The sequence below is a fragment of the Channa argus genome, chromosome 21, assembly GCF_033026475.1.
Source record: "Channa argus isolate prfri chromosome 21, Channa argus male v1.0, whole genome shotgun sequence".
NCBI lineage: Eukaryota > Metazoa > Chordata > Actinopteri > Anabantiformes > Channidae > Channa > Channa argus.
The window spans coordinates 2,807,747-2,834,163 of NC_090217.1; the positions used below are offsets into that span (position 1 = coordinate 2,807,747).

The following is a 26,417-nucleotide window of genomic DNA, read 5'->3' on the forward strand; positions in this document are numbered from 1 at the left end:
TTCTTGCCTTCTTTTTTTTTTCAGTGTCTTATACAAATTATCATTCATCTAAAGAAATTACATATAGCAGCAGATATTTGACTCACTCATACTTACATTTTTGAATGCTCTTGTTAGATTGGAAGTTGTCTTCCACATTTTACGCAATAAAACTGTGTACATGTTTGCATGTGTATTATCGTAATCCAACTCAAATTAAAGCTAAAATGTCACCGCTTCATTTCCAGCTAAATCTGCTGAACAGAATCTAAAGAGCAAAAAAAGTGAGTAGCTGCCCACATACTCACAGTTTCCTTTTTTAATAGTGAAAATAGTCAGTTTGTGGCCTTGTGTCTTTGAATCATCGGGTCAGAACATGTGGGCGTGGATGGTTCAGGGTCAGTGATAAGTACCAAGTGATGACGCACAACAGGAGTTGTAGCCACTGATCGGTGCTGTTTCCCACCCTGCGTGGTTTTATTATGTCACGAGGGGAAGGGGAAATCCCTGCGTGTGATTGGTGCAGGAGATGGGGATCTCAGTGATGTCAGAGTGATGTCACAGGAATAATAGTAATTCCACACAGAAACACAGGACGCCTTTCTTTCTTCCACCCTTTCACTCTCTTTAGTCCTTTTGAAATTGCACAGATTTGGTTAATTTTCTTTTCCACAAACAGCTCAGTCACACACTGTGTATGATAAAGTATGTGAACGCCAAATCAGCTCTTTTACATTTGTGGTTTCCTTTTTACGCCACGTGCAGCGCTGCATTGTCCTGCCAGACAATTCAACCTCAGTCCACAACACATTTTTCCCAGTCGCCCTGTGGAATGTTGGAGGTGCTCTCTGACAAACCTCAGGTCTTCGCTACCACAACTGTAATCTGCTCCGCTGGAGCGGGCTGAGTCACAAGCTCTCGGGCTCGAATGGAAAGGCTCAGAGCCGCAGATGAGGGTTCATGTCCCATGACACACATTGTGGGACACACAGTTGGGTCCACGTATGTTCGAACAGTCAGTTGTCATGATTTTGGTGGGTCTGACATCAAACAGTAAAAATGTAGGTGTCAGCTTTCATTTATGCCACAAACACATTGTATGAGCAGTGTAGTAATTATACTTTGTTTATATACAGACCCACAATTTTAGGGGCTCAGAAAATGTTGATAAAACTAGAAACCCAACATGTAGTCATCAGTTTCAGGACCTGTATTACTAACTGCCTCAGAGTACACAATTACTCCTGACTCGCCAAAAATTCTCATAACGATGCAACTTTGCTCCAACGCTTAGGAGACGGTGTCAGAGGAGCTGTTTCCTAGCTCTGCTAAAATGGTGACCTAACTGCTTTGAAGTAGACAGGAGACGGTGTTCAGACAGAGAAGAGGCGTTTTATTTAATGGAGCTCATCAAAAATTCTATAGATCCTTAACAGATCTTGAGCAGGACGCAGTTCCTCCATTGCAAAGACGATGACATGTGGAAAGGAACACAAGGTCATCACTTTACACTTTTCATTAACAGATAAGATGCAGCTGATTAAGTCACAGCTGACGAATTCTTCCCCCATAAATCAAGTGCTGATGTCTGTCATGGGAGCACAGACACAGATTCTTCCATTTCTTCCTCACACTGTGTGAAATCCATCAAACAAGCTCAACTTATACAAACTGCTGGTGTTGGAGTGATCAGCAGCAAAGCTCATCAAATGATCATGTCCAGCGATAAAGCTTGGGTGAATCCAAAATGTGTGGCTGTGAACTACATGTTCACACAGCTCAGGGTCCTAAGGGAAGTTGTCTAGTGTGTAAAACTGGACAGATGAAGATCTTTTCACACACTTTCAATGACTTTACCCTCTGACAGCAATAGATCTAGAGTTACAATTTTCTTTTGTTAGCTATGCTTTGTCAATAAGTGGAGCTTGGAACTTGTCTGATTTCAGCATTTTACATTTCCAGTCTAAAACTACAAACTTTAAATGTCAGAGAAACTTTAACACCACATTTACTTTGTTCTTTGCAGCTCTGAATCTCCTGTGAGGACTCCCACGCCTCCACTCCAGTTCTTCTAAGATGCCCCGGCTGCAAACTTCCGCATGCTCACCTGTTCTCACCTGAACCTCAGGGTTGGTGCCCAGTTCCACGTTCCACATGTCCAAATGTCCTCGGACAAGACAATATAACCCCGTAGTAATGCCATCATCTATGTGCAGCTATGGAACCACAATTGTTATTATTCAAACAAGCAGGAGCCAGAGATGATTAAAACCGTGCGAGAGCATCACCAGGCAAGACCTAACATCTGGAGACATCTGTAGGTTGCAGACTTCAGGCAGTCACTGGCTGTGAAAGGATGTGCTGCCAAGTATTAAAACTTTCATTTTTGATTGTGTTAGTTGTGTCCAAATACTTTGAAGTCCTCCAATCAAAGTTTCTGATTAAGCAACTAAACGAACGCTGGAAATCGACCACAAATGTTTGATTTTAGATCCACTGAGGAGGCGCATTGTCTTTGTTTCTTTGTTCTTATATGCAGCGTGTTATAGATGAACATATGGAGAATCCTCCCGTCTTAAGTCTGTTTATCAGTTAAATTGCAAATTAGCTTCTCATTTAGTCTCGTTGCAATCTGTGTGGTTAGACTGAGCCTCTTTCAGTAAGTTCAGTGACGTTATTCATATTTCAGATAACAATCAAAGCCACAAAACATCAGCCTCTGCAAACCAAATTCATGATTTGGTGTGAACTGTGAGAAACTGTGCAGTAAGCAGCTTTTTGGAAATCTTTGTCATGTCTGTAGCGTCTAATCTGGAGCCTGTTCCTGTGTTTATCTCCTGAAGAGCGAAAAAGTGTGCGTGTTCAAAAAAGGGGGAACATTGTGGTGTTGATTGTTGATTGTTGCTTTTATTCAAAGTTTTAAAATCACAACAAAAAATAAATTAAGATAAATTAATCATAAATATAATGTATATAACTATTAAAAAATAAATATAACTCAAGTTAGCGGAGAGAACTTATTTGAGAATTGAGCCCTTAAATAAAAATAAATACCTGTAATCAGTGAACATTGACAATGGAAATCTAACATTGCTTAACTGAATTATAGATAAAACCATACAATAAGAAAAAATGTCCCTAATGAATCCAAACTCGTCAAATTAAAATACATTGGATGTTGCTAATAAGAGATGATTAGTTGTCGTGGAAACTTTTCAGGGCTGGACTAGTGAGAGGATCCACAGCGGTGGGAGGTGATCACACAAGCTGCCTGATAGACCTCATTGAACTCAGCCAGAGCCTTCTTTTGATCCAGGGGGTCATCCACCTGCAGAGAAGACAGGAAGGAGGTCAGAAACCAGCAGGAGGTGGTCTATAGGAGACTATCGGAGACTAATAGGAGAGTATCCAAGTGCCTTCACTTAATATTTCCCTTAAGTGATACTTAACTTTAATTTTGAATAATCATAGAAAATAAAACAAACAACTATATGAGGAAATGTTTTCCAAGTTCTTAGTCCCATGACGGTACATTTCCCAGGACAAACTACGCAGCAGCAAAACAACTAAATAAAATTATCTCAGCTTTACGTTAAAGTGATGCAAATATTAATGCATCAATAATTTAGAAAATACTTCAAGAATACCACATAAATGAAGTGAAAATGATTTAGTCTGCATAATAAATACTTTTGCTTTTGGTGCTGCTCGAATCCAAGGCTTCGTTCTACACAATGTTTGACTTACAGACTTTTTCTTTTTCTATTAAATTCTCAAATGACACAAGCACATTTCATTTCATAGCTCTTTTCCTCAAACATTCCATTCTTGTCTACTGTGTTTCTCTCAACGCTATGAAATCATAGTCTGTGTTTAGCTGCTTTCTGATCTACTCTACTTTGTCATTAAATATTTGAAAAGGTGTCCTAGTTTGCTAAAACAGCAGCGAACAGGCCGTTTTTGTAGAGTAATGTGTAAAAAATGTTTGTTGGGGATTATTTACCGGAGTGGATTAATCCACATTTACAGCTTTAGTGAGAACTGTGAGTTCACTGAGTGTAAACAACCTCTGAATTAAGAAAATTCTCAGGACCAACAGGTGTGTGCTTTACCTTAATTTTCTGCAGCTGGCTGAGCACATCCTCGTGGTTGGGCTGTTGGTGGTGCAGTTGGTTGAGGCGTTTCCTCAGATTCTCCATCTTCTGCTGGAGCTTCGTCAGATCCAGCTCCACCTGAGGCCTAGAATGTTCGCTCAGCTGCTCCAGCAGAGCTGGGCTCCCGTTGTTGTCGTTGGGCTGCTGGTGATTGTGCTGCAGGATGCTCGAGAAGATGTGTGCGTAGATGTCCAGAGTGAGATTCATCAGCTGGACTTGTTCTTTTTTCTGTGGAGGAGACAAAGGTGGTTAGTACACAGTGGTTTAGACAGTAGCAGACAATTCCCCACTGACCTCAGTCTTTAGCCTGGATCTGTGGAGGAAATGACTGTATATAAATCCAATACATGAAAACCTGATTTATTCTGGTACAACGTTAGTATTGATGCGTTGGGCTGATTAAAATGAGCATTTCCTTTAAAATGTCTGGATTTGTAGTGTTAATATTGAGCAACAAAAAAAACAAAACAAAAAAAAAACGAGCGGCGTCGTTTTATTGTAATATTGGATTTTATGTCCTTTTTGCATTAATGCGATTAAATATTTCGATATTTCTGATTCTCTGAGCAGGATAAGAAAAACACAACTGGTTAGTTTTACAGTTTCCCAAAGTATCTTCTACACAGTTGACTTGATTATTATTTCATGCATTTGACCGAAGATTCAAAGATAAAGACAGAAGGTGCTGCATGCTGTGTAACTGGTAACTGGCCGCTTCATAATCTGTCTGAGCTCTGTAAGTTACATTTGATTCGACTCAACCATCTGTACTATTGACAGTGTATTGTAAGGTTTTTCTTTTTGTGATTATCTTCTAAGTTCAGGGCTGCTACACTGGACCGTGTGGCCCATTCTTTTGCTTTGGAGCAGGTTCTCAAAGTGAATGCTCTTCCTAATGTAAGTCTCCCCAGTTTATGACAGGCTTGCGACTTGCACAGCCTCCACAGCTGGAGTTGGGGAGTTAGGGGACAGGGATACTTTGACGAATCGCCGGGGGGAGTCAGGCCATAAGCCGTCATGCCTGAAGTCGATAAATAAATAAAAACGTTGTAGGAAATATATAAATGCTCCATTGGTTTCCTCATCGTCGGTCGTGTTCCTCTAGGCTCATGTTAATTTTCTCTGCACGTAAATGCATCAGACTTTCTGGAGACAGGTGACAGCAACACAGTACAGTTTCAACAGTAAAGTAGAGTGACAGTAGTCACAGTGTGTGTGTTGTCTTTACCTGGCAGGACGTGTCGATGCTCTTGATGAGAGAACCAAACAGAGGCCTCTTGCCGATCTCAGGCTCTTTCAGCTTCTAAAACACAAACAAAAAAAAAACAAATGTAAATAAAAAAAACATCAATGTGTGTTTTAATTCACATTGTTACTGTTTTTCACTGAACGTGTTTAAAGCAGCAGAAAGGTGAAGAGGTTAGGATTCAGATTTCTTTAATATTTATTACAAAAATTCTAAAACTGATAAAAAGAAATAAAGGTCAGAGAGCCCATGAATGTCAGTGGTGTTAAGCCTCCTAATCACCAGGAAACTGTGTGTTCTGACATGTTTCTATCTATTTGAGCTGCAGTAGCTCCTTTACTACTTCAGACTACAAAGGAAAGCCCTCATCACCCACATTCACTGGTTTTCCATCCTTGAACCGCTTTTGGTCGAACCTGACCACTGCAGACCGAGAGCATCCCACAAGGGGCTGCCGTTTCGGAGTTGCTCTGACCCACTGGTCTAGCCCTAACAATTTGGACCTTGTCAGATTTGCTCCAGTTGTTTATGCTTCCAACTCATCAAACTCAGGGACAAAATGTTCACTTGCTGCCTAATATCTTCCAAATGCTGTCGTATGGAGAAAATCGATATTATTCACCTGATAGTGGTCTTAATGTGATGGCTGTTTGGAGCCTGTAATAACTGAAGCAGTGTTTCCTCATGATTCTAAAATAATTGCAAGCTGGTCAAATATCATAATGTAACTCATGTAAAGTTTAAATTCAACCACCCAAACTCCCAAACACCCAAAATGTGTGGAGAAAACTGTCGAAGAAAACCAGCTGCATATCAGATTTATACAAAACCTTTGTTCAGAGAACTATTCTAACACAAATAACACAATTTGTCAATTCAGCCCTCTCTAATCGCTTAGTGGTTAAAATAGAGAAAATTCAGTCAAGTTCTTTCAAGAATTTGAGATTAAAACATTCGTTCACGATAAACTTAAAAAAACAATACAAGATCCACAATGGAGCCCAGTGGAACCCCAAAGATATACTCACGAGCACATCTGCGATAGAGTCATGGGTTTGTACCAGGTTCTCAGGGACACAAGCTCCAAAGACCAACGCAACTCCCAGTGAAACCAGTAGAAACACAACACTGCAGCTTGAAGACATGCTGGACATCTAGCTTCAATCGAACCTACGGTAGATCGCACTGTGGGAAGCTGAGAACGTTCTGGCTGTGGCGATGCCTTGTCAAGTGACTAGTGCAATCAGTTGACCTGTGGGTCTATTTATACAGCTGTCTATATCCTTGTCTGTTAAAGTGTGTGCCTATGACTGTGTGTGCTTGTGCATCTCTGTGGTCTGTGGGCTTTCAGCAGCAGCACCAGAAAGAGCAGCCTCAACAACAATTTTCCTCTAAAACTCACTGCTGATGCTAAATATGCACCCACAGGAGACTCCCTGGTCAGGTTTCCATTAACCTCCATCCACCAAACGAATTCACAGGTAATGAGGGGACTCCCTGGTCAGAGTAGACGAAGCCCAGTTCATCGAAATGTAGATAGAAATGTGTGTTTGTGTGTACGTGCGTGTGTGTGTGTAGCAGTGCACACCGAGCTAACCCAAGGTTAACCAGTGATGCCAGGAACATTCACTGATGTTTGTGTGAATGAATGCTTCAAAGAGTGCAAGAAACCCCAGGTGAGCTTTATGAAACTTTAGCTTTTGTGTGTGTGTGAGTGCATGCATTTTGGAGGCAAGCTTGTGTGCATGCAAATGTTTGCACAAGCAACGTGTCTGAAGCATCTTTAAGGGTTTAAAACACTTTTTAAAGTAACAGGCCTAAAAGAGCATCACATTGTTTTACATCAAACAGCATTAAACTCCCCCTCTTTCGGGGTCAACGTTTGCTAAATATTATTTTTTACATTTTCAAGCATTTTACCAAGTCATTAGTAATTTAGACACAGCATAGTGATGATAATTGTTGACTTTTTTGGTGGATTTTAGTAACATCAACCCAAACAGAGCCACAACTTTTGCAGCGTATTTATTCTTTGGGAGGCAGTAATGTGATCCAGTGCTGCAATAAGTATCCAAATCCCTTCTATAAGCTACAATCACTAGTTTTCTTACTTTTGAGAGCACACACACACACACACACACACACACACACACGGTGAGGAGCAGACTGTATGAAAGGCCTGGTGTCCAAAAACATTCGCTCAATAAGGACGTGAAGACTTTGTTTCGACTTATTAAGCTAGATGTAACCTCCGATTCCAAATCAATCACTGACCCTGTATCAAAGCATGTGACGTCGCAGAGAAGCGTGCGAGGAAGCATTTCATGTCAGTGTGTGACACAGAGTTTGGCCTTTTCTGATTGGTCAGTGAAAGCGACGTTGTATTTAAATTACAACGATTTAATCTTTTCTTACAGAAAATCATCATTAATTTTAATCTAGTTTACAACTTCATCTTGTATTTTATTAAAATGAGAGAAATTAGCTGGCACCTGGAGTTGTCAGTAAATGGCTCACAAATAGCTTTTTTACAGGCAAAAGTTTTTTAAGTGACACTTTGCTTGCTGTTAATCAAAAAGTGTTTCAAAATCAACATTGTGTTAGTTTCTCATAGCTGCAACGAGACAAAACCTAAAAGTCAACAGTTTTAGATACATTTTGGAACCGGAGATGTATATGAGGTTTGCTCAAAGCCATTCAAGTCTGCTCACCTTTCGCACTCCTCATGCTGACCCACTTTACCATCGGGGAGCCACTGGTAGGACTGATTCCACTGAAATATCCCAGGATCACATAATTACAGAAAAAGAAAGTTAATAATAAAACTGCGCTCACAGCAAAAGACAAGCTAATGAGTTGCCCCTCCAAAATAAAACACTTCAAAAAGTTGTGCTGTCCAAGCTGCAGCAGGAAGTCGCTGGTACAATCATTTTAATTAATTGTCACAAGATTTGTCATCAGAAACTCTGGTTGGAGATTTCTCAGCCTCAGTCTGAAAAAGAAAGCAGCATCAAACCATCACACCAACAAGCCATTTTTAGAACTCGTCACTAAAAATATTGCTGTCGCGTTTGTTGTGGTTCAAATGTGCCTCAGATGAAGAGATGAAATGACAGAATGCCTTTTGGTTGGTGATTGATTATAACATATGTATTGTGGGCACAGGTTAGTGAATAAGGAAGTGAAAATTCTATAAATGAACAGATGGTACCTGAGTTAACAATTGAAAGCAGGAAGACCTTCTGTAGGGCTCAGTTACAGGCCTCCTGACCTCATTCAAATCGCATTATGGAGGAACATAATCCAAAGTCAGTATTACCTAATGCAGGGAAAGCGAATATAAACCCTAAGGCTTTGCAGGTTGAGAGAAACTGCAGTCTGCACCAAGAATTCCAAAACCACCAGAGGAGCATCGGGACCCGGAGAATTAACCCCAAATCCACCTGACCCGGGGAGACTGAGTCCAATAAGGAGTCCAATACAAAGACAACACATTTTTACAATGTTGATTTATTTTCACTCTTTAACCAGCTGTAGAACGATAAATGAAGTTAGGAAAAGAATAGTTACATTTGACTGACTGCTGCATTAATTAATGCATTGATTTTATCCTTTAAATACTTTCATAGTCTGCTGTTAGCTTTTGCACCTGCTAAATAAAGTACAACATCTGCAGTTAAACTAAAGGTTTCCTTGCTTTAAGTAAATCTTTAAAAGGGTTTAAAGGCCTCGTTAATCGGTGTGTGACTAGGTTCACTAAATGAAGGCTGTAATCAGTTTGCTCTGTTCCCTGAAAATGAATATCTCCTAAGCAGTAAAGTGCACTTACACTTCAAAAATAATCCAGCAACCACAACCACTGTAAGAAGAAAGCTACCATTAGCCGGTGTGAGTCGTCCATTTCATCTTTTTGCTAATTAATTAATGCAGTTTTATCCATTTAATAATATCTGTCACTGTGGACTCACTGTCAGACTAAAGCAGCAACACTGTGACACTGAACGGTTTAACTGCACCTGAAATCCAAATCATTTTCAAGTCATAACCTGGAAGCTACATCAAAATACAAACTAAAAGGCCCATAGAAAGTTAGTTTGTCCTCAGCGTGGAGGGCAGCACAGACTGTGGCAGCATTCAGATCTCTGGCTTGTGTCTGCAGGTCACACAGTAGCTGTAGGAGGCCACAGGCTTCTACTAATGTGTCCTCAGTCACATTCCTTAACTTTAAAGTCTACGTGGAGTAAGCTTCTAACCATGTTCCTTGGGATGCTGGGACTGTTGTTACGAGCCATGCAGTCCTTGTACAACTGGACTGAGAATATAAGGAGCTAAGCAACAAGGCAAAGCTGGTCAGGAGCTTTGGGTTGAGACTGAAAGAATAAGATCGTGAACACAAAGAGCCGAAATGAGTTTCCTGGCTGGGCTCAGCCTTAAAGGCAGGGTTCCCAGCTTAGACGTCCAAAGAGCGCCTCCTGTTAGACGTTTTCCAGGCAGCCTCAGCTGGTGGGAGACCCTGTGGCAGACCCACAACACGTTGGAGAGATTTATATATCTCATCTGGCCTGGGACGGCATCGGAATCCCTCCAGAGGAGCTGGAAATCACTGGGATAAGGACGTCCAGAAAGCTTCACTAAACCCGCTGCCAGCAAAACCCGACTCTGGAGAAGCTGAAGATCATAGATGGATGGACATTAAGCAAAGAAAATATCAACACAGAAGTTATTATAATGCAATTATAATCATTATGAAAATGAATCATATTTCATGATGGGTGCTTTTGTAGTATCAATATATTTTTCTGATATCAGGTTCGTAATTTTACTACAGGGGGCCTGGTGGTTCAGTGGTGCACGAGGCTGCGGGTTCGAACTAGTGCTTTCTGTTTAATTTACGTTTTACACAACATCCCAACTTTTTTTGAATTGCGGTTGTACAACTACAAATGTATTTACACTTACTGGCTACTTGTACAATCTAATGCTATTCGACACAGCAGCTCTGCCATGAATTCTATATTTACAATGTTGTAACATCTCAGTTTTTACCTTGAAACTGTCAGAAAGGTGATACTTCTACTCTCTGTTTATTATGGAGGTCAAAGTGGGTGGTGGAGGTTTACTGGCGTGAGTTATAAGACCAGATGGTTCTAATGTTTTGGCCTCCCTATTTAAGATGAATGAGGTGGCCAAAACTTTAGAACCACCTGCTATGAGGTTCGCCACGCGAGACTGGAAACCACTTTCTGTTACGTGAAATTGCTGGTTCCTATTATTGTATAGATATAAGAGAAATATAAAGGTAAATGACATATTCAACTGCCTGTTAATGTTGCTTATCCAAATCCTTTCAGCCATTTGGCAGTGCAATGCCGAAGTTGGGAAGAAATGCGATCATCGCTGTGGGCAGAAACGTTTTACTGGTTAAAGCAGAAATGTCATTGCAACAGGAAGAAGCGCCATAGTTTCAGGTGGCTTCATCATAACTGCAGATGGAAACGCCACCACAAGGCCTACACTGAAACTTGAATCATCACTGCGGGTAAAATTGACATTACTGTAAGGAGAAAATTATTTCTAGGAATTCCCCATTAAACATATAGCTCATACTTTTGATACTAAATCAACCTCAGTATTTTAATATTCGCACTGCTAACTCTTACAGCCTGCTGCTATAGCAATCTTGGCAACAATATAAAGCCCACCCACAGCATAATGGAGAGGCTTGACTCAGATTCTGTTTCTGGCATCAGATTTCCCTCCATTTTACAAGCAGTCACCGCAGCACACCACAAACATTTCAATCCCCTACTTTGCCACCTACCAATTACACCCTAAAGCCATCTTGCTAAACACAAATATAGAATAGTGAGTCATCTGCATAATATATTTCACTTTATTGGGTTTTGTTTTGGTGTTTTGGACCAAATTTTACTGATTGTTTTACAGTTGCATATGGTTGCTAATAAGACTTTGCATCGAAACAGTAAAGTTTATTTGTGTATGTATTTATCTGTGTGAATAGCATGATTTCTATTATTTCTGTCAGTGTGACTCACACTTTCAGTTGGCTTTCTAGGTAAATTAATAAGAATTAATCGGTTAGGTTATGTTTCCTAGAAATCGAACCCCGACTTTCCTGTGGCCCAACTGTCAATGTATACCCACCACACACAAATACACACATATCTGCACACATACCCACCACATCCTCTTCTATGTTGCAATGGTGTTTATATTTGTCACCTAAAAGTCAGTACACTGATGTGAGAAAACTGTCAGTCCCCACTGACCCATGACCTCTCACTCCCCAAATATAATGCATGAACCAAAAACCAGCTGCAATAAATTCAGTTTTATTCAATAGAATTCCTGTGATTTTCATGAAGCAAAGTCACAAATCGGTCCGTGCAGTCTGACTAATCTGACTGCAGAATTTAGCAACGACAAAGATGCGGCTAAGAAATCAAAAATGTGGATAGAAATCAAGATGGCATTGGCATAAACATATTGGGAAACTTTGGAGCTTCCAGCCTCACCAACAACAGCAAGAGCCACATATAGAAAAGATTTTTCTCTCTGTGTAGTTGTTCTTTGTCATTGCATCTGGTTTACTTTTGGGTTTATTCTCACTCTGTCTGTCTTTATTTACTCATTGTGTACTTTTAGATCTGTTTTCACTGTTTGTATGTCTCTTTTTGCTGGTTTGTTACTTTTGTGTCTCCACTTTGGATCTTTGTTGACCCTTTGTGTCACATCTTGTTGAAACTTTTTGACTTTCAAGTAAATGGACCAGTTGGGCCCATGAGCTGCTGCTTGATAGTTAATATATTTAAATATATTAAATATATTAACTATTAATATATTTAAATATATAAATATATTTAATATATTTATATTTATTTTCCAATTTGGTCACAGAAGCTGAATGGTCTCAGACGTTGGTGTAAAACCAGCATTTGTGACATATCAGGATTTCTGTGCTGATGAACGGCTTCTAAAAAATTGTCAGTTCCAATTCACACATATACAGACACACACACACACACACACACAGTTGTCCATGTGTGAAGTGGAAGAAACGGTGATTCATCAGACCAGTTGAATTTCTTGCAGTGCTTCATTTTCCACTTGTGACGCTCACGCTGTGAGGCACTGGCTTCTGACACCTGTCCACCTGTCTCGGCCAGCACTGAATGTGTAGCCACAGTAGCTCCTCTGTGGGTCGTGACAGGAGGGTTTACGCCTCGACCTCCTCGTGCACTTGACCACGGCTGCTTCACGTGGCCTTTGTATGCAGCGTTTGAAAACACCAAAAAGACAACAGCAAACATATAACGTGTACATATATATTATGTGTCTGAAACAGGTGTTTTCAGCCATTGTTCTCCTCTCGATCAGAGCTCCCCCCCCCCCATATAATGACAATAAGCAGATGTGGGGCTGACTCAGCGCAGAGACGACGATGATGACAATGATGAATGATCAGGAGTTTGTGTTGTGTCAGCGTGTAGGAGCAGAGCGTTAACAGTGGGTTTCAGTGGTTTTGCATAAATTTCCACTTGCAGGTGAAAAAGCAGTTTTTGACTCAGCTTTTCTTCCACTCTTCCAAAACTTCCATTGACTCAGTAACTGAATTGTGATCTAAAATCTGAAAACCCGAATCCTCATCCAATATCATGTGTTGTCTTTTTCTTCTTTTATTTTTGATTTGATTTTGTCAAATCCACTCTTCATTTTTAAACATGGCCGCTTTTCTTTCATTAAAGCCCTTTACATGTCTGTCTTTTCATTTCATATTCTTTCTGTCTTTTTTAGTTTCTTTCCTATCATCAAGAAATGGATTCAAAAGTTTGCATCCCCTTATTTTGAAATGCAAGAAGAATAAAACCAATAATTAATAACTAACTTTAGCACATTCCTCTAATTAGAAATGAGTTGAGGTAAATTAGCCATTGTTTATCACAGATATCACAAAATTTTGCACCAATGTAAATTTTATGTTTTATCATCCATCGTCCATTTTTGTTACTTCTGATGATGAAAGAACCTTTGAAATGGCCTGTAGGGGGAAGCTCTTTTTTTCTATAATAATCAAAAAATACTTGGTGTAAATTAAGTAACTTTAATTTATTTCTGTTTAGCTGAATGTGCATAAAATAGTTTGTTAATGAGAAAAATGTTAGTTTTTTTGACATTTCAAAACAAGGTGATGCAAACTTTTGCCCCAAACTGTATAAATATTCATATTTGTAGTAATACATTTTGCCCAGCAGATGGAGTCAAAACTCAGAGTAGAAACTAACGCCTGTCAACGGTTGAAGTTGTTTATTTTAACAACACAAATTCCCATAGACATGGTAATATATTTATACAGCAATTTATAAAGCAATAATTAATACAAAAATATTTTTCTTCATTTTGTTTGAATTCAATATATTAAAGTTTCAAGTACTTTTTTAATATTGTGAAACTGTCACTTAAAGAAAATAAATATTTTCTAAAACAAAATAATAATATTTTGCAAATAAAGCTACATTGCTACAAATGTAAAACCGTAATCAACACTCACTCTGTTCAGAAGATACTATTTGTACGGCTGATACATATCCTGCTAAATATAGCGTCTTATAACAAGCGGAGCTCAGTCAGTGCATCTAGTAGATAATAAGTATAAATGCCATATTCAGTTGTGTAACAAAGTAAAAGAAGAGAATGCAAAGATTTGCCAAACATCTGAATCCTATTTTTGATAGTAAAAAGTAAAAAGACACCAAAATTGTGGTGTTGCACCTAGTGAAAAATTTCACAACCAATGAGGTAAATTGACAATGTTCCGCTGTGGCGAATGAGGTGAATGGCGATAATATTCAGGCCTCAGGCAGCTCGGCATTAAAAACAGACACGTTTGTCAGGGATAACTCAGAAATCCCGTCAGTGAACACAGTTTGTTTCTGCATCCACGAATCAAATTAATACTCTGCCACACAAAGAACACGGCGGCCTTCACGGAGATTGACACAACTTTTCTGGAAGTCAAATTAAATGAAATCGCTGGTGGAAGCGATGGCGACAATACTGATGATGGTGGTGATGATGGTGCTGATCTATAGGTTGTGGTGATGTGCTAGGTCATCGATCCACCTGAGGATGAATGTGAACTCTCCCACAGCCTTCAGTGCTCCTTCATCTCTTTTCCTCTGCAGAAAGACGTGCACAGTGACTATCTAGTATTTATACTTAAAAAGCAAAAGTTGCTACATAGTATTAATATTAAAAAAAACAAATAAAGCTTATTTATCATTTTCTCATTATGGCCCAGAATGGCATCACAAATAACTACTACTGACTGCACAGGCTACTGTACTGACATTTGATATTTAACTGGCAGGCAAATCATGCTGAAAATCACATTTTGTTGTCAGTATTAGCAAATGTACCACGAATGATAACAGTAGTGACAGCTGGCACAGTAGTACTACAAGTTACAGTGGTTGTATTTGTAGTATTATGGGCAGTAGCATCATTGGTACTTAAAGCAGTAAGAGTACGTGCACTCACTTTCTAGGAGCGGCATTAGCATCGGTACCAAAATAAGCAGCCGTTAGTATTAGAAGTAAATGTAACATTAGTAACCATAGCAACATCAGCTGAAGTCATAAATTATTATTATTCTATTTAATACTGGCAGCAGATGCACGAGCAGAATTACTGTAGCAGCAAAGGTAAGAACAGTCGTATTAATAAAACTGGGAACTCCCCATAGACAGTCGTAGTACTAGTTGCAGGAGCAGTAGTAGTATCAGAAGAACTATCCCTGCTACTATTACAGAAGCTCAATTAGTAGCTGTCGTGGTACAACTGTAGAGGTACCACTTGCAGGAGTAATAGTAGTAGTAGTTTAATATGTTTGCTACTTTTTCAGGGACGATGCAAGTAAACGACCAAAGCCATGACTGAAGGGCATGTGGCAAAAAGCTCAAACAGAAAAGGTGAAAAATGCTAAGACCAGCACTGATGCTGGGACTATGCAGTAGCCCAGGACAGCACAGTCAGAGCAATGGCTGTGGACAGAAACAGCAGAAACTGTAGTAGTAGTAGTAGTACTAGTACTTTTGCTAACCTTTTTAATTTTCTTTTCCAGCCTCTCGATTATCTGGAACCAAACAGAACGTTCAGTGGAAGAAACCTGTAAATAAACAACAGAAGAATGAGTGAGAGTGCACACTTTGTCGATGTGTGTGTGTGTGTGTGTGTGTGTGTGTGTGTGTGTGTGTGTGTGTGTGTGTGCGTGCGTGTGTACTCACACAGTACTGCAGGGTGTGTTGCAGTCGGTAGAGCAGGTCGTTGTAGTGGTTGGGCAGCAGCTTCTGGACGACCTCCCTGCTGAACACGCTCCTCTGATAGACGTCAATCAGTTCCCTTATCTCCAGCCAGCCGAGAGCAAGCTGAGGAGGAGACAGAACACAGTTTACAAACTCCTGCTTCTAGCAGCTTGCAACGAACGAAGCCAGTGAGGGTTAGTTTTGGTTCACACTGAAGTATTTCATCAGAGTTTGTTGAGTCTTGGCAGGTAAAACATTGATGGCAATGTCAGCATTTAGTCATAAACTATCACAAGTATATGAAGGGAAATGGACTGTGAGAACAACATTTCAAGGCAATTAGTTTGTTCAGAAGCTTCAGTCTGAGCTGATGCGGTGAGCTGGCTTTTCTAAAGGCCACTAGCAGGGATTTAAACTCCAACACTGCCACACAAATCTCTGAAGAGTTTGCCAACATGATAACTTGATAACTCCCACAGAAGAAAACCTCTGTATATGGAAGATGTGTGAACGCCCAACACGAGGCTCTGCGGGAAAACCCACATCTACAGCTGCTGGCAGTAATGGCATGTACAACACAACACATCAGGACAGTCCAAGGGCTTTTTTTTCTTCACGCATCAACGACCCCAAGGGTTAAAGAAACAACAATGGCGGCACATCGAGGAAAGCGTCAGCTTACTGAATACTTGCCTCACCGCACGCACCAGAGAACAGGTATGTCAGTTAAACCTGTCTGTAAACTGCTGTAAGTCACTGCCGTGACTTAGAGCGAGTGTCAGTGTCTGTGGGAAGAAATTCCAAAACGGAGACAGTGTGGAGACGGGTTTGGACGTTAGGGCCGTGAACAGAAGATCAGTTGTGTGTGTGGTTGTGGTTGAGGTTGACCGAGGGGACACGTCCATGTCTGGGAGCTAAAACCGCAGCAAACCATTTACTTCGGCCGGTGCTGTTCAGAACCAGACACCAGACCAGAAAGAGACAAGTGATGCATTTACTGACCTCAGGACAGTTGGTGCAAAACTTGGGCAGCAGTCTCATTCGCCTTGAGAAGTTTTCTTCTTTCTGCAGAAAAACACATTACTTTCATGAGTCTTTTTAAAGCACGTGAGGACAATAATAGGTGTCCCCTCAATGTCAATCAAACCCAATGTCCTCCACTTACAAAGTGCTACAGTGACTTGTAATATCAAAAATGAGTCTGTATTAACGAACATCATCAGTAGCTAAAGTGGTGGAAGTCAATGGTTGAAGAAGTACTGAGAGACTTTTGTAAATGTGGTAATATCATCAATAATGTGGTATAGTTAGAAAAATGCATTTTTTTCTGCATCAATTGTTAAATTAGGAGCTGTGGCCTTAGTAGCTGTAGTATTAGTATTAGTAACAGTATGTAAATGTTTCGCGGCACTAAAACTATTTGATTTGTTCCGTTTTCTCCAGCTGGGAGGGAAAAGAAGCTTCACATGCAGCTTTGATCTGATCTGATCCTTTGATCTGGTTGAAAAACTGCAGCTTTTCACACTTTCACTTCCCGTGAAAATACTACCTCACTATATTACTCACCAATATGAATTTTTAAGAGCTGATGTGAAACTGTGTCATTTTTAAATCTGTGAAGATGAGACCAGATAAGCACTGTATATGAAAGAAACCTTTATTTTGAAAAAAGTGCCTGATTGTCAGGGTTTGATTATTGAGTCATTTTCCTTTACAAATTCATATTTTTTATATCTATAACCAACACTGATCAATAACTTATAGTAAAAACAGCCTAAAACGTGATCATTAGTGGTTATTGATTAGTTAAGTGAAAATAGATTGACTGATCAGTGGGGAATATTTATGTGTGATCAAAACTCTAAGATAATCAATCATAACTGCTTCTAAACAATAATTAATGCAATTATTGGACATCAATTTTTTACCAACAGTTTATAGTAAACTAACGTACTGACACCTAGAATAATTGATTATTGTTGTCCTGCAGTTATAAATAAATACTAATTGATAGGCTAATCAATAAGTGATATTATTGACACTTTCATTGATAGCAAATTGTCATGCGATTAGCAACCTAATCAACACAAGTTATTTCAGTCATTATTTGTTAGTAACCTGACTAAGGTGATTGACAGACCGGCTGAGAAGGAATATGATTTACATATAAAGCATCTCACAATGAGTGACAGACTAATCGTTATCGGTTATTAAAAATTTATAGATACAATTGTAGGCTGCAACAAACGGTCAGTGAAATCTTGGAGGGACTGATTGAAGAGTTGTTCTCTTAACTGACCGACACTAATTGGCAGCTCAATCAATACCAATTGTATCTGATCATTAATTAAAATGAGTGATTATTACCAGACACACAATCAATCGGAGCTAAAACTGATGCACTGATTAGCAGACTAATCAATAATTATTACTACCTGAGACTAAACTGGTACATTGATTTAAAAAACAAGCAATCAAAGTTAGTATTGATTGATAGTTGATAGTTGATTAGAAGCAATAAAAGTTTGCATTGATTAGCAGAATGAGGCATTAATAAGTGAACACTGACATGGATAATGATAATCAGACGTCTCGAAATCTTACCGGCAGTTTATCAATCAGCTGTTTGGTCCGGCTCCACAGGTTTCGGATCAGTTCGGAGGGAATCTCCTGCCGGCAGGTGAGCCCGTCCTCGGCCGTCACCATGGTAACAAGCCCAAGGACCAGGCCGATGAGCAGAGCGAGAACAGACGTCCTGATGGGGAGGAGAAACATTGTCAACTGACAGACTCAGTCCTCTGAGCTCCTTTTATATCTCCTCCTCCTCTACTCCCCCCCCACATCTCTGTCACCGCTACCACATCTCTGCTTTCTTTTTTCTCATCTCCTATTTCAGAAATTTCCTAATATTGCTGACTCACTTGCTACAAAGGTCTAGGAGTAACCGGCTTGTGTCAACTTCCTCTGTTCTTTCCTGGATTCCTCTTCCTCCTCTCACCTTTTTAATTCTTCATTCCAATATTCACAGTCTACAGTGGGAAACGTAAATGAAACCTTAATTTCAACAATGACAAAAGCAACCGTGACGGAAACGATATAAAAAAGCTCATTTTTGAGCTACTTTTCATAAAAAAAAAAAAACTTTTGCTGCACGTTTCACAAACAGGTGCTTTGCATGAAGCTGCACATAGTTACATGGCTTTAATTAGTCCGTGTGACAAACTGTCTTTTGAGACTCGAGTGCTATGATGCTCACAGTGAACTCTGATCCTTTCCTCCTCTTGTCCCTCTCTCCTCTCCTCTCACCCCGCAATTGTCACCACTGTGTGTGTTCTCTCCCGTAGTTGTCTTTGTCCTCCTCTGTCCCCCTCTCTCTGTCCCTTTCTGCAGGTGTCCCCTGGCTTTGAAGCTGTGTGTCTTCCAGCGTGCAGCTACTGGTCCTACCGATCTGCCCGATGTTTTGTTGTTGCTTTTTGTTGCTCTGTTCTTTTCTCTCTCCACTTTCCACTCACCCCAACCGGTCGAAGCAGATGGACGTCCACCCTGAGCCTGGTTCTTCTGGAGGTTTCTTCCGTTAAAGGGAGTTTTTCCTCTTGCTCCAGGGGGAATTGTTGGGTTCTCTTTATACATCTTTATAGTCTTGACTTTATTCTGTAAAGTGCCCTGAGATGACTTTGTTGTGAATTGGCGCCATATAAATAAAGTTGAATTGAATTAAATTGAATTAATGTATGTGATCATTAGGCGACAAAATATGACCTGAGGCCTGATGGATGGGTGATGGGTACAAAGAGCGACAAGGTCAGCAGAGGAGGTCGGGATGGATGGATGGATGGATGGATGGATGGATGAATGGACGCACTGATGGATGAATGGATGGATGGATGGACGGATGGACGAATGGACGAATTGATGGATGGATGGATGGATGTGTGACAAACTCACACAGCCACCTTCTCACTGTAGTAACCACACGTCACATTACTGTCGTCATTAAAGGACACAACGTCTCACACTAAGGTCAAACCCGGCTTTGGGTTTGAACCTTCCTCCTCATTTTGACTTGATTTCTCCTCCATCTCTCCTCCGCTACTTTTCAGCCCTTTTCTCCTTTTTCCTTTTAGTTGAACTTGCTTTCCCTCCTCTCATGCTCATCTTCTTCACCTCCTATTCCAGTTCCCATCTTCATCCCCCGTTTATTCCTTTCATCTATTTCTCCTCCGTGTTCTTCTCTTCCCCATGTTCCTGACATTATACTGGTCTTTTCCTTCATTCTTGTCTTCATTTTTTTCTTCTCCTTCATTTTACTCTGCATCCCTCCTTTCTCATCTCCTTCCCTAATTGTTGTCCTTTCTGCTGCTCTTCACCTCCTTTCTCATTATGCTCTATCCTCCTCCTCTTTTTTCAATGCCAGCATACTCCCTTTCCTTCCTTTTTCCTCCTCCTCCTTCCTGTATATTTCAACCTTTTCTCTCTTTTTCCTCGTAGGATCTTTCTCTTCCTTCTCTCTCTCCTTGTTTCCTTCCCAATCTGGTTTCCTTTTCTATCATTCTTCCTATATCTCCTTTCTTTCTCCTTGTCCTAATCTTAACCTCATCACTTCTTCTCCTCTGTCCCACTTCCTACAGTGGCTGCATTGATGTCACTTCCCCCGTCACCATCACCGTGTCCGGTCTGGTTTTGGTGTTTAGATTTTGCGGTCAGATAAAACTAGGTTGCTACATTGAAGGAAACAGAGACTCTGAAGGTTTATTTTCCGCCTCGGCGGGTTTCAGAAAGCGTCGAGTCCTCGTTCGACCCAGATTAAACTCAGACCGAAGATGTCAGCACAGTGGCACCAACGAAGAAGGTTGTGTTGAGCTGCTTCTGATCTGACATGAAGGAGCCTTTAGACGCGTGTGTGTGTGTTTCAGCAGTAGTTCCTGGTAGTCAGAACCAGGTCAAGCCGCCCTACCGACGCTGCAGCTCATTAAACACATCTACTGAGTGTGTTTACCGAGGGTGCACGTCTGACATGAGTAATCTTTCTTGTGGTGGTTTGACCCTGAAGTGCATGGGAAAGGCAACCCTGGGTCCTACGTGACACTAATTGTCACGCCCAACAAATTCTGTAGGGAAACGCAGCTCGGGTGACGTTAAGCTGAGGCCAGCACAAGTTAAAAGCTGTTGTCTCGCACAAGGGAACAAAAATAAAGGAACAGAAGAGTCCTTTCTGTCCCCCAATGTACCGTCTAACTAATGTGGACCTCAAGGTAACAAGGTCCGTGAAGGTGCATACAAAGGTAAACTGGATTCCTTTAAATTGATCAGCGTATGCAGTCGAGTGCCAAGGTGCTGAAGAATGAGTGCATCTGTTAACACATTGGTACAAATTACTATTTTCTGACATGGTGGTGTGACACTATTTTCCCCCCAAATAGTCAAATGTCCAGAAGCGCAAAGACACGAGGGATCAGTTTAGGCGCTAAATGAACACAGACTGCCGCTGAAAATCACTGGAAATAATATGTCACGTGAACACGTCTCCTGTTTTCCACACTCATGCATCTTTTGGTTGTTGTACGTATTGTCCAGTGAGGTTTATGTCTTTACACGAGAACATGTTTGAATTATTATGTGCTTACAGATCAGCTAATTGACACCATTGGGTAATGATGGTAAAGTCATTTCATACATTCAAACATTACGTGTTTTGTTTTCTGAATCTACAATCTGTCAGTCTAGTTCTTAAGTTTAGTAAATTTGTTATTTCTTCCTTTTCCGTGCCATTTCAGAATAAAGTTCACCTTTATAACCACAGTCGCTCTCACTGGGTTTACACTTGGGTCCATTCTCATACAGAAAGCTCGACCGCTGGAAGCTGGAATTTTATTAAATCTGGCACAAATGTCCATTTCGAGTCATGGAGGAACTGATTAGTACGAGTCTGGACAAACTTGCATGTTAACTGGAACTTGAGTGAAAACATTAATTTGAGCACAGCTCCAACTGGTAGTTCACATGAAAAGTGACACAAACGGAAGAGGAAACGGAAGGGAAAAGATCAAACCCAGTATCTTCTCTGAAGTGGGCGTTAATGTCTAATCATCAGTTTCTGAAAGTTACAGAAATACAAAACAGTGAAACAGCTGAATAATCTTATAAGACGCCTTCACAGATTTTTTTTGCTATTCTTTAATTTTTTTCTTTTCTTTTAGTTCAGGGTTTGAGCAAATAAATGGATTTTCCTATATCGAGATATATCTGCTTCGAGCTGAAAAAGGCCTCCAGATGACATCAGTTATTATAGAAGAAGTAGATTATTTAGCAGGATTTTGACTAACAGAAAAAATATAAAAGTCATGTTCAGCTCTCTAAAGTTGTGATGGGTATTTTTACTTTATTCATATTTGACCAATGAGTTATATATAAATGATTGAGAGATTAATTAGTGATGGAAATGCTCATGTTAGAGGGAATCTAAAGTTTACATATGATCGTTTTTCCTTTCGGTACATTGTATTTGAGACATTTGAATTGTTATCAGCTGGACTATTCAATATTTTCTTAAGTAAACTAAACTGTCTTTTGTTCGGTGGTAAGTATATTTAATCTCCAGTACATCTTTTCACATTAATCTTTCCATACGGTTCACTGCTAGTTGAGTCAAACAGTCAAAGGGGACTTTTCTTTGTGATAAGAGCATTTCCTTCATATTTCCATATGCCTACTTGTACTAAAGTATTTTTTACAGATTGTTATCAGCTGCATAATCGTTGCCTGCAGCCAGAAAGCAATTGAAGAGTTCTCGTGAAATATCTGTGATGACTGATCACATTTAGCCATTTGCTGGCGGCACGGCGGCTTCAACAGTCACATTTAAGTAGGCTGTGGACTTGACTGGGAAACTGTGACTGTGCCGGCAGTTTCCGAAAGCCGCTGCTCAAGCCAAAAACTGGAACAGTGTGGTTTAGAAGTCCGTTTCCCAGGCCTTTGGACAACAATCACAGGGAAGAAACAGTCTGAAACAGTCCTCCAAATATAACATGGTCTTCTGTGAGCAGGAAGATCCAGGCTGGATTCCACGGAGTTCCATGTTGTCATTGTGTGGGTTTTTTTGCCGGGTGCTCCTAGTTCCTCAAACAGCACAGAGGCACGGTAAACGTGAGGTGCTACACAAACAGCTGCAGAGAAATGTCGCTGAACAGGAGCTGCATGCGCCTGGAAGTAAGAACAGGAAAATTTCCACATTTCAAAGACTCAGTGATCCTGACGTGTTGTCACGTAGACGTGAACAGAGCCAAGTGCACGGCGTCAAGTCTTTACTGAACCTGGAGGATTTTCCACTGATCATTTTTTTCACTGATCATTTGTTGCTTGTACTAAAGAGATTGCAATCGTGGTCAACCTGCTTTTCCAGATCTCCTCCAGCAGATATGATCTGAACTCCGAATCGTTTACTTTATTAAATAATAGTTTTTCAGCTCGAATGTTGTGTGTCCCACTTGGATGTAAGTGTTCTTCCCTGCCTGTGAAGAGTTCCTCATCCAGGACAATGAAGCTGAAGCTTCCATTTTGTCACTGCAACATTGAATTTGTAGTTACACAGGGACGAGACAGCAAGAGCCAAAAACAAGCCTCCTGTTGTAGCTACAGCTGTTCATCATCTCACAGAAGCTCAAAGCTGGGTCAGGGAAAAGCTACGGGTGGTTTTACAGGAGAATGTGATGCTTTTCTAGTTAAAGTAAGTGTGCGGCTGGGCCCGGTTTGACCCCTCACTGAGTCCCACGGAGGGTATCAGGGCCACTGTTACGCATGTGCTGACAGCTGACACCATGACCCTCCTCTGATCTATGTAGGTACTTTGAAACTGACCTAACATGTTTTCAAGCGTGACACTCTATGACTGGCTGAAACCTATTGTTTCCAGCAGCTCACGCAGATTTTTAGCGTCTGTCAGCCTTAAAACTGAGTGACCAACAAACTGAGCACCTGGCCTGGCGATGACTGAAGAACACACTAGATGAACCAGGATGTCCTGTAACACTGCATCAATCCTCATGAATAAAAGGCCAAAAGATATTTATAGCCACCAATTCCCCCATAGAAATCTGAATATGCAGCACCCTGCATGCTAACCAACCACGGTCAGCTAGCGCCATGTTGCTAACACTGGCAATGAGGTCGTCCACCTCAGTTCCCTTAGTTTAGCACTCAACAAATCAGCCATAGCCGCTAATTAGCATGCTAAGCTAACAGCAAACCGCACAAGTCACCACTGAACGCAGGCTGCTTATTTAAGCAAAAACTGGTCTTTGTACATTGAAATTCTAGGCTGTACATGCTTGCAAATGGAAATGGGAAAATATTAATGTGTATATTATGTGAAATATTAACAAACAAATATATGCTCAAGTTCTTGTCCACTAACTTCCTGTTAACGCCTCCTAAAGCACCAAATTATGGAAACTTCACTAACTCCCTAAATTTAAAATATAAGAAAAAAAACTATAATAAACGCATACTACTAATAATTATAATAATTATAATTATTATTGTTGTTATAATTATTTTTCATGCTGCAGCACGTACTTTTCGTGACTAAGGGTTTGAAAGCCAACACAGTTTATTTTGCTCATACAAACAATAAAGTCAGGTGGTAAAACTGCACGAGTCTTTGTTCCGCTGGATCTATAAATATCCCCAGACCTGTACTTCAAAGCTGTCTCAGGTCCCTGGATGACGTCTGACGTCGGCATGAACTTCTCTTCTTTCAGCACCGAGAGCACAGCTAAATTTAGATCCCTATCACACACACATTCACACACTTTGGGAAGTTTGCTGTTGTGTCTGAACCTCCCAATGCGAACTGTGGGAAATCCCCTGGGATTGCGTCACACAGGTGGAGCCCTCATGGCTCCGCCCCCATTTACAAAAACAGGTAGTTACGGTGGAGATGCAGATTCTCAATACAAAACAAAACTAATTAATAAACACAGTCAAAATGAGCTGTTACATCTTTGCATAGTCAAACATATTTAAAATTTGCTTTGATAAACAGTCTGATAGCGAAGAGGAGAAAAATCCTGTACAGGTACAGATTAAACACAGACTGATGGGATTTTCTTTACTTTTGCAAGTATGTAAACAGAAACCTGAGGAGGAAGAAAGCTGCATGTCTGCAGGGTTGGAAAGTAACAAGTACGTGTGCAGGTAGAGGTGTGCTGCATTTTTACACCTTCACTGGCTCCTCATCCACCTTCGCTTTGATTACAAAGTCTATGTACTCACCCACCAGTGCATCCACAGAACTATGGCTCTTAGTCAGCCTGGCTACAGTGCTGAACACAAACCCGGGGTTGTTCTTGTTTTCCTCTATTAATGCGGAATAATATGCTGTTCTGGCATCACGGAGCTTCTTTGTACGTTTTTAAACTGTTTTTCCAGGCTAAATGAGATTCTTCTAAATTAGTGGAACATCACTTCCTCTCTAACTTTCCTGTTGCCTGTTTTAAGCTGTGCATTTGTGAATTGTACCATGGTTTGATTCACTGCCTTCTTTTTCAGAGGGGCATCTGTATCTAGTGTCCTACGCAGTGAGGCTGCAGAATCGTCAACTAAATAATCAATTTGCACAGGAGTAAGATGGCTACTCGCCATAGTATTGACACATGGTGGTGAAAAAGATGAAGAAATAATTTCTTTAAATGTATTCACAGCATTTTCAGATAAACATCTGCTGTAGTGGAATTTTTTCCTAACTGCTGTATAATCCGTTATTTATTGTATTGTATTGTTTCAATCTGCTTTTGTAGCACTTTGGGATTTGTTAACAAATGTAACTTGCTTTATAAATAAAATGAATTATTATTATTATTATTAATATTTATTAGAATGAAAATGAGCTGCACAAATACTTTCACTTTGGTACACAATAAGTATATTTGGATACTAACACTTTTAATACTTTTAATGTTGTCACTTGTAACAACTTCCTGCAGGACACCTGAGCAGGTCCAGCTGCAGGGAAAGAAGATCTGATGAGACTTGAACACCTGGGCCACGTCAGTGTGGACGGACACTGCTGCACTTTGGAAGAACAAGCACGCCGCCAGCAGGTCATTGAAGTAAACAACACCCACACACACACACACACACAGGTGCTCTGACTGTGTTCTACAGGGTGTCCAAACCCTGAAAAGACATATGTCACAGTTTGGTGTTGTCCTCAACTTTCTTTTTTGAGCTTCTAAAATATCTGAAAAAAAAAAAAAAAAAAATCCATCACAGTCACAGAATGCAGAGTGTTTAATCTGATGTGATGATCTGAAAAACAAAAGTCATCAAGATGTGAAACTGAGAGTGGTAGCAAATGCCCACACACACAACCTGAAGATCTCTATGATTACACTCGCTGTCTGTGGAGAAGCATCCACCAATCGGAGGCTTTGTTTTACTGATGACTGATCCCAGTAGCTCTCAGTTTTAGCAGCAGCCTGTTTGTGACCGAAGCTGCAAGTGCACGACAGGTCCTTGGGGTTTGATTGGCACGCAGAGATAAGGGGAACATCCCCAACCTCCCAGCACACACATTTGTGCACACAAACACACTCATACTGTGTGGTAGACACACACACACAAATCACTTGAAACCAAACCTACACTGTTGAAAGTAGGTAAGTAGGACTCGTCTACCTGTGGGTTCTGCAGATTCCTGCACCAGTTTAATGTCCACAG

The 26,417-nt window shown here is 40.5% G+C and overlaps 1 protein-coding gene across 1 annotated transcript; it reads right to left on the reverse strand.

Annotated features, from left to right (window-relative positions):
• Nucleotides 1-2,886: 2,886 nt before the first annotated feature.
• Nucleotides 2,887-6,619, reverse strand: LOC137106979 (interferon gamma 1-like). Its single transcript, XM_067491068.1, has 4 exons — nt 6,408-6,619; nt 5,362-5,436; nt 4,092-4,361; nt 2,887-3,307 (listed from the first exon to the last, which is right to left on the reverse strand). Exons 1-4 carry the CDS (start codon nt 6,531-6,533, stop codon nt 3,206-3,208), a joined length of 573 nt encoding a protein of 190 aa, XP_067347169.1. The 5' UTR covers nt 6,534-6,619; the 3' UTR covers nt 2,887-3,205.
• Between the last annotated feature and the right edge of the window lie 19,798 nt (nt 6,620-26,417).

Bases quoted from the DNA above. Each gene is read 5' to 3' on its own strand.
- LOC137106979 (XM_067491068.1), bottom strand. From the start codon at position 6,533: ATGTCCAGCATGTCTTCAAGCTGCAGTGTTGTGTTTCTACTGGTTTCA. The intron at 5,437-6,407 runs GTGAGTATATCT...TTTGTGTTTTAG, and splicing joins ACTCTATCGCAGATGTGCTC to AAGCTGAAAGAGCCTGAGAT. The intron at 3,308-4,091 runs GTAAAGCACACA...TCTTCTCTGCAG, and splicing joins GCCAGCTGCAGAAAATTAAG to GTGGATGACCCCCTGGATCA.